This window comes from Plecotus auritus (genome assembly GCF_963455305.1).
Source record: "Plecotus auritus genome assembly, chromosome: 5".
Lineage (NCBI taxonomy): Eukaryota > Metazoa > Chordata > Mammalia > Chiroptera > Vespertilionidae > Plecotus > Plecotus auritus.
In genome coordinates, this window is record NC_137776.1 from 43503144 (window position 1) to 43520832 (window position 17689).

Sequence of the window (17689 nt, forward strand, 5' to 3'; positions counted from 1 at the left end):
GTGTGGCTCAAAGCCCTCACCCTAAATCACATTATTACTATCTGGCTGGCCCAATGCACCTGGGTAAACAAAGACACTTGGAATGGCTGGACATTCCAAGGGCTTAGAGGTCACCTCTCAGGAGCCAAGGGCAAAGGCCAGACCTTTCTCTGGGTAAGGTTAACTCTATTACACACAAGATCAACACCAAGGTTCATGAATACAGTGTCTGACTTTGATCAGCACACCCTGGCCTGGTTTACTGAGGGTCACAACTAGTACTCTCCATGATATGGAGTGCTAAAGTTGAAAGATGCATAATCCTTGACTTTCCCTTTATTTATTAAATATGAGTTTAGGAAATAAAACAAATAAAATAAAACAAAATGTTAGACCCTGGTTGTTGTTTTTTCAGCATGTGATTTATTTTGGAATTAAAAGTTCTAACGTTTTAGAAAAACATGTTTCTTCCTTTTCGTAGTTTTTAAAGTTCCTCTTTTTGCCATGATTGTTGTGTTTCAGTGGTTAGAGCATCAGCCTGAACACCAAAGGTTCTCGGGTTCGATTCCTGGTCAAGGGTACATTACCTGTGTTACAGGTTCGATCCCCGGCCCTGGTGGGGCTCCTGCAGGAGGCAAACAATCAGTGTGTTTCACATTGCTGTTTCTCCTTCCCTCCCTTCCTTTCTACTCTACCATAAAATCAATGGAAAATTTATCCTCAGGGTGAGGATTAACAACAAAAATGTTCCTCTTTCATATTTCAAGAGTTCACACATTCTTGACATTTCATCAAGAGGTACTTTTTTATCTTATCCATTTTCTTTATGATTTTAGATCTATAAGTTTTATAGCTTTAAAATTTTAGGATTTTCTATTCCACTTTTTGTCTTTTTGTAAGCCGCTATCCCTCAGCAGTTGAAAAAAAATGATTAAAAGATCTTTATTCTCTTTTAATCTCTGGACATTCCCCACATTTGTTTCCTAAGGCACAAACAGTTCCCCATTCTGCAAACATAAACACTTCTACTTTTTATCCTACTATTGTCCTACCATTTTAACTTTAAGAATTATTTAGGGTATACCATTAGTTTGAGGGATTTGTTATTTGGTGATAGCAAATAGTCTCTCTGTGGCTCCCTGGCCTTGTGAGATCTAAGAATATTCCAGGGAGCACTAATTTTGAGGTGACAGAACAAATTAAGCTCTTACCATAAAGTAAGCTCCACACACACAGGGATTTTTGTTAAAAAAAAATATTTTTATTGATTTCAGAGAAGAAGGGAGAGGGAGAAACAGAAACATCCATGATGAGAGAGGATCATGGATTGGCTGCCTCCTGCACGCCCCCTACTGGGGATCAAGCCCACAACCCGGGCATGTGCCCTAACCGGGAATCAAACCCAGGACCCTTCAGTCCGCAGGCTGACGCTCTATCCACTGAGCAAAACTGGCCAGGGCACACACAGGGATTTTTTCCCCCCACTTTTACATGTGTAGCCCAGGGCCTATTGCTCAACTGACACATAAAGACAATACATATTTGCTGTGTCAAAAAACTGCTTTCAAAAAGTTAAAAGCCTAACCTTGGCACAAATCTAAAGCAAGCATGTATCGAAGATTTGTTGAATTCATTAATGAGAGAAACCAGCAATGTGGTAAAGTCAGTTCTAAGGCAGGCCCTGAAAGAACGCTGACATAAGACTGCTAGGTTAGATTTTAAAAATGGCTGCTATCATCCAGGCAACAAAATTGTTACTACGGGCTTATCTTTTCTACTGCCCAAAAATAATTTTCATTTCTACTTAGATAATCCATGTACATAGCCATAGCACCAGAAAAGCCTTTGTGTAACATCAAGCTGTGAGAACCATTGCCTCAGCGGGTCCCAGTGCTGGCAATCACCCTGCTTACTTTGAACTTTTGCCTAGTTGTTGCCCATTCTGGGTCCCCCTCCTCAACATGTGTGTTCAAGCGATAGGCCTCAGGATGACTTCCCCAGTTTTCCCCTCCCCTCCATTCTGTTTGACCCAGCTGCCTTTAAAATACCCAGTGATAGTGTTTCCCGAGTGCCACAAGCTCCCCTACCCATGACCCTCAATAAAGGCACGCGGCCCTTGCTCTGCAATTTCCCTGCCTGCAATGGCCAAAATTTGGACTTTGGGTGAAAGGTTGCTTACATATATGTCTGGTGCCTGTGCTGGGATGCTGGCCAGAGAATCCACATGTGGCCTCTCTCTATGGTATAGTGGACTCAGGGTGTTGGACTTCTCACATGGTGACTCAGGGCTCCAGGCACAAGGATTCCATCAAGTGAGGCAGAAACTGCATCACCTTTGATGACAACCTCAAAAGGCACACAGTATCTCTTCCACATACTCAATTGGTCAAAGTGGTCAGAAACCCACCTAGATTCGAGGAGAGAGAGAGCATAGACCTACCATTTGGTCGGAAGGTGGCAGGGTCATTTCATGGAGAGGGATGTGGGCTAGGAGACATTGTTGTGCCATCTTTGGGAAATAGAATTTGCCACATTAAACTGTATAATGAAATATGTTTTATAGATCTCAAGATTATTTTCTTGCAGTTGAGCTGTTGTTACGGCTCTGCATTGAGCAAGTCAGATGCAATTTTCTTTGTGATGCCTTTTCTTTTATCTTTTTCCTAATGTTGCATTTTCTTAGTTTGGGTTCATTACCTCACTGATAAAGCTTTTTAAATATTTAAGCGATCCCCAGTTTCCAAATCATTTTCTCAGGTGCCCATCAGTTCCCCGCAAGTGGTTAATTTAAAAGGTTTTTGAAGCATGACTGCATCTGGCACAGGCAAATCTAAATGTCAACCTGTCAACCTTGGAAGCATCCAGTGACTTTCAGATGATTCCTGTCCATATAAGGAAGTCGTTTTCTAACATGTAGCTTATCTTGTGAAAAGAGGACAGAGACAGTGCCTTTCCCACTCAACATGTTTAGTGTAAAGAAACAGCTGGCCCTCCAGAGCATGCGGACTTGTTTCACTCCTAATTTCTCCATCCAGTTGTGCGAAACTGAGGATGAAAATCCCTACTTTACAGAGTTGTAATAGAGAAATTAAACAAAGAAGCTTCTGACGTAGGGCATGGTTCATAGTAAGAGCCAATGGTAGCTAATAATAAGAACTACCTTTTACATTTTCTGTGACCATAAATCTTTTCAATGTAATAAATCTTGATCAAGCTCTTTCGGTGGGTGTGCTGGTTTCACTGGACAGGTCAGTGGAAAAGTGTCCACACTGGGGATGATCTTTGAAGAAAGTGACTTCCTCCTCTTTACCCGTTGGGCAGTGGCAGCAAAACGTTCACTTGAGAGCCATGATGAAGGTAACTTCAGGAGCTGGAGGTTGACAGAGGGCATCCTTTTTAAAAGGTGGTTAGCCTTCATGGATGTTGATTGGGTTGATAAAAGGACAGTAAAAAAAATGGTAATCAAATGAGATGTCCCTTGCCTGCCCACCACAGAATAGTACTCACCTTATTGTAAAATATATACATAGTTACTAAGATGTAATAAAACTTTGAAATATGTGTTATGTAAGAAGAAAACACAAAATGTAGGATAGAATTTTCTTCTGTCCCTTGGGGTTTCTTCATTTAAAAACCCTCCTTAATCTCCAATTGTTGTAATAGCCATTATAAAGATTAAAACTGTTTACTGCATTGTTTTAAACTGTGAGAAAGCCTTAATTGACTTGAATTTGTTGTCTTTCTGTGTGGCAGGTGGTGAAGTTTACCAAATCCTTTGAATTGCTGTCCCCAAAGTGCAGTGCCGAAGCTGAGAACAGGTAGGGCGTGTGAGTTTCAGGTTTGTCTTTTGATCCTTGTCTTCTGTCCTTGGGGTTGGCAGCATTGCATATATTCCTTGAGGAGAGGAGTTGTTCTTTTTTTAGGCCAGCAAGTACAGCCAAATATTATCACTGTTCTGTCTTTCAGGGCTTAAACAAAAACTATAATTTAAAAATACATGTGTATACATCTAAAGCTGTTAATGAATGGAGTCAATTTTTAGATATTTCCTAACTACACAGACTATTTTTCTGCTTTATTCTGTCCTTCATTTCTCTTCTTCCTTTTTTGTTTTGTTATATCTGGGTAATAGCATCCCTTGGGGAAAAGGAGTGAGAGTTTCTAGTCATTCACATTTTTGTCTCTAATGTATCTTTGAGGCTCTCACAGGCTAAAAGTGAGGGTTGGGAACAATCAGTGACTTTCTGTTAGCTTTGCACTGCCCTGAATAATAGCTGAGCTGCTACAAAAATGTATTCTCTTTATTTTTGTCATCTCTAGAGGAAAGGCTAAAAATAGTAAAATTGACCAAAATGCAGAAATATGGAGAAAGACAGGTAAAGTGCTCAGGACAGCATGATGATGCTAATGATGAAACTGATACTAATGTTAGCAAGATGAACAGCTTTCATTTTCTGAGTGCTACCATAAGTACAGCAGGTACTAATCTAATCCCCAAATAATTCTGTGAAGTAGGCATTGTACCCTTGCATGACAGAGGAGAAAACCAAGGCTCAGTGAATATCTACTGGGTTAATATTTCCAAAATCTTGCTCATCAGTTAGAATCAAACTTGGAGAACTTGGTAAAAACTAAATTCTCAGGACCCAAACACAGACATTTTGATTCACTATGCTGAAAGTGAAGTCCTAAAGATCTGTGTATTCAAAAGGCTCCCTGGGTAATGCCTGTTTCAAGGGTAATTTGATTTTATACATCATTGCCTTTGAGTTCAGAAATAGAAATCAGTAAATTAAAATGGACACTTTATTTAGTTACTTCGCTTTTCATCAAGTGCACGAAGTTTAAAAGGAGCCTTTGTTACATACTGTATAATTCCATTTGTAGGGCATTCCTAAGAATAGAAAGCAGTCCAGTAGTTGTTAGGAGCTGGAGATGGAGAGAGGGGTTTACTACGAAGTGGTACAGGGGAATTTTGGGTTGTGATGAAACTATTCTATATTTTGCTTGCGATAGTGGGTGAACATCGACTTATGAACCAAGAGGTCACAGTTCGATTTCCAGTCAGGGCACATGCCCAGGTTTCAGGCTCCAGGTTCGGGCTCGATCCCCAGTAGGGTTGTGCAGAAGGCAGCCTATCAATGCTTCTCTCTCATCATTAATGTTTCTTTCTCTCTCTCCCTCTCCTTCTCCCTTCCTCTCCCTTCTCTAAAATCAATAAAAAAAAATTTTTTTAAAGAATAAGTGGAAAAAAAGGGTAAATTTTACTGTCTATAAATTACACTTTAAAATGGGAAAAAGAAACATTTTTAAGACGTTTTTGTTTTTTGTATTTATGTTTAAATCTATATATAATGTTAGCTAATCTATATCTAAAAATATATTTATACATAGAAAATTACTGATGGTTTGTTCAGCAATTTTCCTAAAATTTTAATGTAAAATCACATGAAATATATTGGGGGAAAATATCTATTCATGCTTACTCCTTTACCTAGTCATCGCCTCAAATAAGTTATCTCTTTCATATATGAGGGGGAAAAGCTTTATGGAATTATTAAAACACCTTTGAAGTCCTAATACTTCACTGTTGTTCTTTTCTATGCTGTTGATTGTGTCCTCATAGTCACTGCAGAGCTAAATATTTTGGTCTTTTGATTATTTTTAATGCCCAAAGGACTGCCATGTCAAAATGAGATGACCCAAGGCCCAGACTGCCCTTGGCAAACTTTCTAATAATAAAGAAAGAAAGGTCAGATTGTCTTTAAAGAGACATTTGAAAAGTGCCTTTGAACTTTGACATTATGAGATAGTCCTCTTAATCATTCTATTTATGGCCTTTAAATTAATGTAGAATGTTCATTTATCTCAGAAGACCTTTCCTGCATTGTCTAGTAATTTTCCTCTTGTAGATATGGGATCCTTCGGTCATTTGTTGGGAGTTAAAGGGAAAAAGACAAGTGGCTTTAGCATTTACTTCGCCAATGGCTATGGAAGAGACATTGAAACAGGCTATCAGTCTACAAATCACAGCCTGCTCTCAACACCTTGTAAATCTTTCCTTAACCTTTCATCACTTAACATCTTCACTATAGGTAATGTCCATTGGATACCTTATTCCTATGGATAGCGCCTGTGGCTTCATTCACCAATGTTTTAGGGTAACATTTCAATTCTGATGAACTCTTGTTTAAGGCTTGCTGAGTTTTATACAGTCCTTGAAAACTTTTCTAAAAACCAGTTTTGTTGCTGACTCATCATTTCCGTTTATTTTCTTATGTGACTAACTCCTTTGTCATGGCCAGTTTCCTCTTGGTCTCCATGTAAGTAATACCAAATCCTTAAGCCCTGGCTGGGGAGCTCAGTTCATTAGAGCATCGGCCTGACATGCTAAGGTTGTGGGTTCAATCCTAGGTGAGGGCACATACAATAAGCAACCAATGAATGCATAAATTGGTTGCTTATGTATGTGGAACAACAATAATGTCTCTCTCAAATCAATAAATAAAAAATAATAAAATCATTGACAATTCCATCAGTGATAAAATTACCATGATATCATAATGGGCTTCTTCCACTGATAGGGAGTTGTGATTGTTAGAAAGGTATGTTAGAAAGGCAATTGAATTACATTTCTACAACTTCCACTTGTTTGTTCTAAATTTGTCCATTGGCAATCATTATTCTTTGGTTAACTTTATTTCTTCATTCACTAGCCACATATTCAGTACCTACTCTGTGCTGGGTACTCTGATAGGCAATGGGGCTACAGAGACTTTAAAAAATCAGCAGTCTCTTGCCCTAACCGGTTTGGCTCAGTGGATAGAGCATCGGCCTGTGGACTGAAAGGTCCCAGGTTCGATTCCAGTCAAGAGCATGTACCTTGGTTGTGGGCACATCCCCAGTAGGAGGTGTGTGTTATGCCCAGATTTCGTGATTCCCAAAGACCACGAGGGAGCCGAGTCCGATGCAAAAGCAAAGAGCCTTTAATCGAGCTAGCTCGAGCCCAGTCCCCCACCACACACACACACACCGGCGCAGCGGCGAGGTGGAGAGAGAGAGAGAGCCCCAGACCCCAAACGCGCTGATTTATAGGGGGCCTGGGAGAGGTAGGAAGGGTGAGGTAGTGTGGCCTCCGCTGATTGGTCGGGGTCAGGTTGCACATGGGGGCAGGGCACGGCTTACTTTCCTCTTGCATTTCTATTGGCTAATTCAAAAGTGTGGGTTGGGCTTTTGGAGAGGTTCTAGGGCGGGAACCTGACTCCACGAGGTGGAGGACATGGAACAAAAGGAACATGGAGTCGGTCTCTCCTCGCCCTTTCAGTGTGCAGGAGGCAGCTGATCAATGTTTCTCTCTCATTGATGTTTCTAACTCTCTATCCCTCTCCCTTCCTCTCTGTAAAAAAGCAATAAAATATATATTTTTAAAAAAATCAACCGTCTCAGTCTTCAAGGATCTCAAGGCCAATTTACATGGGTGGGAGTAGGTTAAGAATATAATATAAGCATAACCAGATTTGCCAGGCCTCCAGACCATGGCTATAGAGTCCCATTAACAGTGATAATGTATACTTGGCTGTTTGGTCATTTTCCCCTTATAGTTTAAGACCCACAGTCCCTTGCCAAAGCCACTCTTGAAGTAGTTCTGAGAATCCCTGAGTTTAAAAACAAAAAACCAATTTTATTGCTAATTCATCATTTCTTCCAAATGCCTACCCTTATGTCCCCTACATGGCAGAACAGCATCTGCTGGGTGTGGGCTTCCTTGACCACTCCAGAATTCCTGTGGGCATAACTGGATTCCTCACTAGTGTTGTGTCACCAGAACTGTCTCTGATGCACTGGTGACCTTTCCAAACCTGAGCAAGACTGGGTAATTGGTGCCAAAGCAGGAAGGAAGCTCACTTTCCCTACCACGTGTTCTAGTTTGTTGCATGGCCACAACACAGCCCTTTTGTTGAGATCACTTGTACGAGATGAATGGCATCTCACCTGTTGCTTTCAGGATTTTCTGTTTGTAACTGGCTTTCAACAGTTTGATCAGGATGTGTTTAGGTATGGATCCCTTTGAGTTTATCCTACTTGGAGTATGTTGAGCTTTTTGAATGTATAGATTAATGTTTATTTTAATCAAATATGGGAAGTTTTCAGCCATTATTTATTCAAATATTATTTCTGCCCTCTTTCCTCTCCTCCTGTTATGCATATGTTCATATGCTTGAGGTGTCTCACATATCTTTGAGACTCTTCATTTTTATGTATTTAATTTTTCTGTTCCTAAATCTAGGTATTTTCAGTTATCCTATCTTCAAGTTTGGTGATTCTTCCTACTGGCTTCTGCTGTTGAATCCTCATAGTGAATTTTTCATTTCAGTGATTATACTTTTCAATTCCAGATCTATTACTTGGTTCTTTTTAAAAATAATTTCCTTCTTTTATTAATATTGTATATTTGGTGAGACACTTATCATATTTTCTTTACATTTTTTGATATGGTTCTCTTTAGTATTTTTAACAATTTACAGTAGATAATTTAAAGTCTGTGTCTAGTAAATTCATCTGGGCTTCAGGGACAGTTTTTTTTGACTGTATGGATGGGGTGGGGGGTGGGAGTGGATCACTGCTTTTTTCCTATATATTTTCTAATTTCTATATACAGATCTTTTTTTTTTTTTGGTTGAAAACTGAATATTTTAAATAATATAATGTGGAAACTCTAGAAATTAGATTTGTTCCTCACTCACTCCATCTAGGGTTTGTTGTTGTTTCTATTTGCTGCTGTTTGCTATTTAGTGACATCCCTGAACTGTTATTTCTTGTGGCGTGGCAACTGAATTCTCTTCTTGGTTAGCTTAATTGTCAGCTAATGACTCAACAGAAATTTTCTTAAAAGCTTTGAGCCAGTAAATCTTCCAGCCTTGCTGAGGGGATCTGTGTGCATCTGTGGAATACCTTAATTTTTTTGACAGAAAGTTTACTTAGCTTTCACTTTCTACTTACAGAATTTCAAGGTCAGCCAGAGTTGAGAGATTAAGGCCTTTTCAGGTATTTCCTGAGCATACATACAACTCTACTAGTGTGCATGCCCTTCTAGATTTCCAAAAATATGTCAGAGCTTTTCAAAACCCCCTAGGAATATTTTATTCTCCTGCTTCTTTTAATTTTTCTGGTCAGCTTCTTATCAGTTAGCTGCTGCAACTGTTAAGCCTGTCTAAGGCAATTGCAGTGTTTCTGGGTTTTAACCCCCACAAATGCCCTAGGGGTAAACTCTGTTCTCCATAGGTCAGCTCCAAGTCAGGTGGAATAAAGGCAAACTCTGTGAGTGGAGATTTCCATGAAGCTGCCAGACAGGTCAAATAATGACAATTATCTGGGGATAGGACTGGTGGGGAGTTCCAAATCAGTTTTCTCTGTGCCAGTGGCTACTAAGCTGCTGTTTTTCACAGCTAATATGATTATGAGACTGTTGTTTTCACAGCTTCGCTAGAGCTGGGAAGGGGAGATGGCAGAACAAGTTAAAATACCACAAAACTTGCTGTCCTTACAAAGATTCAGCTGTTTTTTGTTGAATAAACACTCTGGATTTTTGCAAGCCTTTCCTTAATTTCCGGAGTTCTCAAAAAGTTGCTTTTGAAAATTTTTGCTAGCGTTCCCACTGTTTTTTATGGAACAACAAATTTTCAGTGGTTTCTACTCTGTCAGTTTGGAAGGCTTCTCCTCTTCTTTTTACCTTCTTTTAAATTTCTATATTTCCTAGAGTAATAGAGAATGTTAGACACACTTACATACTGATATAAGACATTATTTCCACAGCATATTATGAATGTATCCTCTTTCTTCAGCCGTCTTCTTCATGGATCTTCTTTCTTGTACTGTGCTAGGGAACATGAACTGGATATTTTCTATAAAAAATATGGTATCTCTTCTAATTTAAAGGAAATAATAAAAACCTTGAAAACATTAAAAATTAAAACAGCACCATCACCACTACCACCAGTCATCTTGGAACATAAGCAAGATTTATGCTCCTATGTAACTTTAATAAGATCATTAGGACTTTTTTTTTTTACTGTTCATTGTCTGACAAATTCAGGACCGCTGAACCTCATTATACCATACTTACTGTTCCCGTTGAAGGAGATCCAGATGGCCCTGGAGGCTCATTTCTACCTCCTTTCAGTTGTTTAGCAAAGAAGTTGCTCAGCAGGTCTGAGTTAGCTCAATGGAAGAAGATAAGACTGGTTCCAGACACTGAGCTCTGAGCTCCCTCTCGGCATCAAGGCCACTTCTTTTTTTAAATATTTTATTGGTTTTAGAGAGGAAGGGAGAGAGAGGAAGAGAGAGATAGAAACATCAATGATGAGAGAGAATCATTGATCGACTGCCTCCTGCATGCCCCCTACCGGAGATCGAACCTGGGACCCTTCAGTCCACAAGCCGATGCTCTATCCATTGAGCCAAATCAGGTAGGGCCAAGGCCACTTCTTTACCAGGAAGCTCCATTGTTACAGAGTAACCCAGACACTTCCTGCATCCTGTCCCTGAAAATACACAGAGTGTTATGATTTTGGGATGTTTCTACTGAAACTCTTCATATCTGACCTAACCACACCTCTCAGGGAACCATGTCACTGTGATACTTCTGGGCTTGCATGTTCCTTCCCCACTCTCCAAATAACCTCATTTCCTAAAACCCTCCACCACAGTAGTGTGTATGTGTCTATGTCCCATTTGTATGTTAATTGTAAAAACTAAACATCGTGAAGGAGAGGAAATATTTGTCATGAAGTTGTATCCCTTTCAAACTCTTAAGAATCTCAAGGACACATATTTCCCAAGCATCTAACATTTACCTCAAAGATATGTAATTTCCTTTTCTTTTTCATGCCTTTGAACATGAAAATTCAAATGAAAGACAAACCCTTTCATTACCCCTATTCATTTCAGACCAGTGGGCTTGTCATTCTAGTAAACCTGTTAGGAAGGAGGATGAAAGCTATAAAAACATTCTATGAACAATAAGATGCACAAATAAGCACTGAGATCAAGAATAATAAAGTAGCTTATGTGGGTCAGCTGTCCCTTAGATTGATGCTACGTAGTAAATAGAATTATGGTAACTCAGAAACCTTAACAATGGCTTTTATATTGATTCTTTTACTTTCAGTGGCCTCTCATTTAACATGCTTTTACCTAATATTTTCACACAGTGAGCCCACTTTTCCATTTTTGTTGTGTAGACATAGGCTCAGGACTTGTTGGGAAGATATGTCCTCAATTCATACCAAATGAATGGAGGTGGCTGCAGTGTTCCCAATGAGAGGTGCAGAGGAGCTACTTGAACATCTGCTAGATTCTAGCAGGATATAATTCTAACTGTGTGCTCTATTATCAATGGTTTTGCCAGCTAGCATATTGTCTCTTCAGCACCTCTCCAAATCTGACAATGATTCCATGGTAAAAAACAGTAACATCTCTCCTGCCCCAGGAAATGAAAGGTAAAACAGAGTGTGTCTTACCTTGGTGTTTTAATAAAAGAAATACTAGTATATTTGTGGTATAAGGAACTCATGGAGAGGTTTCTATGTGCCATGCATTCTTCAACATTATATTATTATATCATCAAAACAGCCCTATAAAAATGGTTTTATTTCTCTTATTTTCCATTATGGAAACTAAGAATTAGAGTTACTAAACTTTATCTGTAGTTTCACAGCTAGGAAATGTTGGACCAAGATAAAAGAAAAAAACAACAGATTTGCTTGGCTGTGAAACCAATCAGCTGTCACTAGATGATGAAAAATTGTAGGCACCAACCACTCACAGCAATGCTGAGAGTCACTACACACTTCCCCAAAGTGACACCAACTATGAGGAGTAGTAAATCTCATCATTCTAATTGTGCAGCTTGAGGAAATGAAGGGTAGAATGTGTGTTCTTTAGTCACCATGTCTTAATTTCTGATAACACAGAATGCTTAAAATGAGAGAAGAGTATGATGAAGTGTCCTCAGGCAAAACCTTAAAGGCAATTCCAATTACAGGTCATGAAAAGCTTCAAGGAACTTCTGCAAATTAGAGCATCTTTCTCTCCTACCACAGTGTAAGAACTGACATGCTGCTTTGGCTTGCTAATTAAACTTGCATTACTTTTTGTGACTAACAGATTTGTTTAGTAACCTTCAAAGATATACTGAAGCCAGTAGGAGATTATTAATGACCCTGTTTTGGGTATTTGAGAGTCTCCTACTGAGGTCTTAGCTTTGAGTCCCACTGGTATTGACTTTGTTTCTTAATCTCTTAATTGAAAGAAAACTTCAAATAATGTTGCCTAGCTCGAGGCTTCCAGAAGGGCCCAGGGCTTACCTGAGAAGGAAACATAAGGAATGGAGTTTGTCTTTGTGAACCAACATTCAGATAGACCTCTTCTGAATGAAGCAAAATGGTGAATAGTACAGGCACAACCTATAGATCAAAAATAAGTTTTTGTTTGCAAAGCATAAAAATATCTGTCCTAAAGAGTACTTGGAGTGTCTGATTTTTCACCTCTCTGAATCCTACCTCCAATGGATAATACTCAAGCTGTCAGAGGGCAATTGACAATGAGAAGATAGATTGTGCCTATGTTGAACCTAATGTTCCTAAACCAAGTATCTATTTTTAGTTAATGCTGACAATTTTTATTAATGATTATTAGCACATTGAGGAAAGTGTGTTAATTCAGTCTTGAAAAATTTGAGGTGCCTGGGGATAATCTGAAGGATGTATCCAGAAAGTACTTGGAGATATATATATGGAATTTAGGACTCAATGGGCTGCTGATATGGATGTAGGAACCATCAGTATATGTGTGGCTGTGGATGCAAAATATGTTCATGAAATCACACAATATATTGCTTGACCTCTTCTATTGTAGCCTTATTCATCACTTCCACTGTGTATCCTGTTTTAGCTCTACTGTTAATCATATCAGTACAGAAAACCTCACACTTCTAAAGCTTTACTCATGCTGTGGTTTTGTCTGAATTGTTTTTACGTTCTCTACCAGATGAACTCTTACTAATCCTATAAAGACCAGCTTACACCAACTTCTTTTGTGAAGTGCTTCCCCAAATACAATTCCCAACCCAACCAGAATTGATCCTTTTTTTATCTGTTCCCATAATATCTTGTATATCCTTCCATTTGGGTATTAATCACAATCCATTGTCATTGTTTGTGAGCTTCCTAGAAGTTATGGACCCTTTAGCTTCTGCCTATACCTCTTTGTGTATAAGTTAGGGCAGGATGAGCTGACCATCCACATATAGATGGGTTCCCATGTGCCAACAACTCCTTTCAGCAAATGTCAAAGACCCTTATTGATCACTTCATGCAAGATTAATCCCACTACTGTCTTGTAGTTAGTGAGGGTCCAATCAATGGTCATTCTTGAAAGAGTAAAGTAATGGGAGTCTGTAGTGAAGACTAAACTCTAGTGTTAAGAACACAAACATCAATCCAGACACAGTCTAATGATTAACATCATTTTATTCAGATATTTTATCTTGTAATTTGGAGACTCGCTTTGAGAATTAATTCTAAAAACTAGTCAAGTTTATCTTCATACAGTTCTCTGTGTTTGAACCTTTAGCTAAGGGGTTTTTCAGACAGTCAAGGATGGTGAAGTTACTTGTTCTGTGGTATTTTATTTTGTCTTGTTTTGTTTTACTTGTATCGATTTTTCTCCTATACTACTCGGCAACTTGTCAACCCTGTGGTTTCTATCTACCTCACTGACCCTCACTTCAGGAGCAGCCATATTTTCTGTAATAGGGCAATTCCCTTTTATATCTCCACAGTCAGTATATTTGAGCTCACAAAGCTCTGTTTGAAGTCAGTCTGAGTCTCCCACTTGGAAGCAAGATGGCACTGAAGGAGAATGTAAACTGCAGCCCTTCACAGGAAACTCATTTAAAAACCTACATCTTCCTATGCACCTGGTTCTGGTAAAAAGCAACCTAAAGGATTTACTTGCAATTCATTTTTATTATAAATTAATCCTAGAATGAAAATAAGCGAATGGGTAATTTTTACTTTTTAAGGAGTATCACTGAAGTTTATTTATATGATATTTATTTTACTTTTCTCCGACTTTTATTTCAAGGATTTTTAAATGTTGCTACTGTGTTTTTCTTTATGTCAGATTTAAAAACAAACAAACATTCTCATTGTAGGTGTCAAAGTAGCATTAGGTCTTGAACGTGAGGAGCTATTAAATCAATGGACAGATATTAAAACAAACAAATTTTGGGAATATTTTAATGGTTTGTCAACCACCTTTTGATTTTTATCAACAAATGAATGTTGTCCAGAATTCTAAGCCATTTCCCCCTCTCTTTTAGAGCACTGGTGTGCACTAAGTATCTTGGCAATATACACAGGTATCCACCAACACATACACCAGACACCCATTTGCATGAAGTGATTGATAAACACCTTTTTCTTTTGCTGAAAGAAGGAGATGGTCCACAGGAACCCACCCATGTATGAATGGTCAGCTCAGACCTACTCCCTACCTATTCAGAGAGGGGTATGGGCAGAAGCTAAAGGGGCTGTTTAATGAGGAAACTTGTGACAATGTAGACACAAGCTCATAGCCTTAGGAACTAGAGGCCAAAGCACTCTTCAGAGCTTGGGGAGAGTATTCTTCCTTTGGTCCCTGAAGCTTTGGTACTCAAAGAGCCAGTGTCTGGCCCCCCTCGAGAGGATTCCAAGCAGTGGGCTTTGACAAGGGGTCTCAAGTGAAAGAATATCTCTCCAGAGACTGAGGGTGGGGAGAGGACTTGAAGTTGTCTGTGGTCTTGCAGTGCTGCACATGGCAGCTGAGATCCAGTGAACTGATGCGATCTCATTTATACCGACAAACTGCAGAGTAATCAAATGATTGATGTGTTTCTAAACTGTGGTGACTCACCTTATCTTGGTTCTGGTCCAAACTGAAAACCTTAGTGCTGGATTTGTTGGTCTGTGTTACCTCTGGTCAGACTTGGGAGAGCTCTACAAAGTTGGTTAATTCAATTTTGGATATTAATTTAAGCTTCCAAAATCCTATTAAAAATAAGACCTATTTGGAAATATTAGTCTTGACCCTTTTGATTGGGAAGAAGCCACACAGAATAAAAGGAACCTCATAAGCCTGAAGGAGCTGACCTTAAAGGACCTGAAGGAAAGAACTGATCCTCTAAACCAGATATGTTCCTCAAGAAGCAGAACTAATTTGGACCCTTTCCTTTGTGATTAAATTCACAGCACCACGTTGCTGAAATGTACAAAGGGGAACTGCCATATGCATAATTTACTTTAGAAGTTGTTAAAAAGTTGATGCTTTTAAAAATGTTTACTATGGGCTAGATAATGTGTTAACCACTTACATAAATTACTACTTTAGTCTGCACAATATCTAAGTAGTAGTACCATCCCTATCTTTTTTTTTTTTTTTTTTTTTATTTTATATTTTATTGATTTTTAACAGAGAGGAAGAGAGAGGGATAGAGAGTTAGAAACATCGATGAGAGAGAGACATCGATCAGCTGCCTCCTGCACGCCCCCTACTGGGGATGTGCCCGCAACCCAGGTACATGCCCTTGACCGGAATCGAACCTGGGACCCTTGAGTCCGCAGGCCGACGCTCTATCCACTGAGCCAAACCGGTTTCGGCGCATCCCTATCTTTTAGGTGAAGTGTAAGGAACTTGCCTGAGATCATTTTGCTAGGAAGTGGCAAAATAGATATTTGAATCAGGTATATCTGACTCTTAAACTCATGCTTTTAATCATAAAACAAAATTACTTTTGTAAGGAAAAGCAAGGTTTTGAAAGCTCTAACTCACTGTCATGATTTGCATTACAGCAAAGCATTCGGATTTGGAAGGTTGAATGGTGCAAAAGCCAGAATGTGATATAAATACTGAGTGACAAATCAACCTCCCTGACTGTCTCTCTGAGCATTCTGTCACACTGGGCCTTAATTTATGTCCCTGTACACCATGGAACTGAAGAAAGAGAGAGGTGATTTTCAGAAAATCTGTTTGCACTGTTGGCTATAGTCAGTTCATCTCTCCCCTCCTTACCGAAGCCTTAGCTAGGTTGCAGCTCTTGTATTGGTCTCTCCCTCCCTGCATTTCTTCCACACTCATGATGGGTACAGTTGACTTGGCAACCAGTCGACACAGCCTTGTGATGAATTCTTGATTTGAAATTACGTATTGTTTAAATGTCAGTGTGCTCATTTCTCTTCTCCCCATTGGGGCAACAGCCCCCAGGAGGGCAGAAACCACAGCTTATACTTTTTAGAAACCAACTCAGTAGTGCCTGTGCGCAGTGCCTTGCACAGAGTCAGGTCTACTGTCTACTACACTGTTCAGCAATTTTATAATGATTTCAATACATATGCAGCCTTAGTTAAATCAGATCTAAGCATGTTTTGCATTTAGAATGAATCTTTCAGAAGCCCCTGCTCAGTGAGTATTTCCATCATCACCTTCTTTGGGAATTCTGTTCATGCTGGTTTATCAAGTCCAAAGTTTTTTTCTTCCTCTTCCTTTGCCTGAATTCTCAGTCTGAAGTGTTTCTTGTCTGCAGCATCTTCCTGATATTCTCTGTTGTGTTAACTGGCCCTCCTTTTCTTTAGGTGAGAACCCAGCATTTTACTCTACTCCTACCCATTGGCTCCTTCCCTGAGAGGCAGGCAGCAGGATAAACAGAATAATCTGGGGCTTCGGAGTCACACGTGGCTGAAAATTCTATCTGCACTTAGGGAAATTTAGCTGAGCCTCAGCTTTCTGGTTTCAAAAAAGCCAGTTCATTTCCTCAGCAAATATTTTTGAAGTTCTGATGTACTAGTAAGTGTATGTACTAGTAATATGTAATATGCAATAAAGGGTTAATAGGAGAGAAACCAAGATGGCGGCATAGGTAAACACCTAAACTGCTGCCTCGCACAACAATTTCAAAACTACAACTAAAAGACAGAACGGACACCATCCAGAACCACAGGAAAGCAGGCTGAGTGAAAATTCTACAACTAGAAGGAAGGAGAAAAGCTCACAGAGAATTGGAGGTACGGCAAAGGGGCTTTGTGCGCGCAGAGAGGAAGGGCGGCTGAGAGCTTGGCTGACTTCCTCTGGCGGAAGGGGGAAGGAAGCCTCGGACCGCGAGCTGGGAAAGGCAGAAGTCTGAAGGCGCACACGGGCCAGTGCGCACAAAGGCTGCGGAGGTAGCCATAGGCTTTCCCTAGTGAAAGGGAGTCAGAGGATCCTGACTGAGCCCCAGTTCTGACTGCATTGAACCCCGGTTCCAGGCGAGCCCCTGGGGACCCACGCTCTTGTAGGGGGAGTCTGGACTCTCGGGCGGAGACTCAGGAGCCGGGGAAGGCGGAGGACTGAAAGTGCGCACACGCGCCGCGCCGGTGCGCACAAAGGCTGCGGGGGTTGCCACAGGCTTTCCCTAGTGGAGGGGAGTCAGAGGATTCTGACTGCACCGAGCCCCAGTTCTGACTGCAGTGAACCCCAGTTCCAGGCGAGCCCCTGGGGACCCACGCTCTTGTGGGGGGAGTCTGGACTCTCAGGCGGAGACTCGAGCTGGGGAAGGCGGAGGACTGAAAGCGCACATGCGCGCAGGGGCGGGGCTGACAGGAAGCCAAGACTGAGACTCCACCCCATCCAAGCTGAG

General features: G+C 40.2%; 1 protein-coding gene across 2 annotated transcripts in view; it reads left to right on the top strand.

Annotated features, from left to right (window-relative positions):
- The window catches only part of PDE11A (phosphodiesterase 11A), a 306712-nt gene that overhangs the window by 119476 nt on the left and 169547 nt on the right, over positions 1-17689 (top strand). For both annotated transcript variants that reach the window (XM_080670943.1, XM_080670944.1), the window contains one exon: positions 3733-3797. In XM_080670943.1, coding sequence (XP_080527069.1) covers positions 3733-3797 — 65 coding nt within the window. The remainder of the gene's footprint in view (positions 1-3732; positions 3798-17689) is intronic.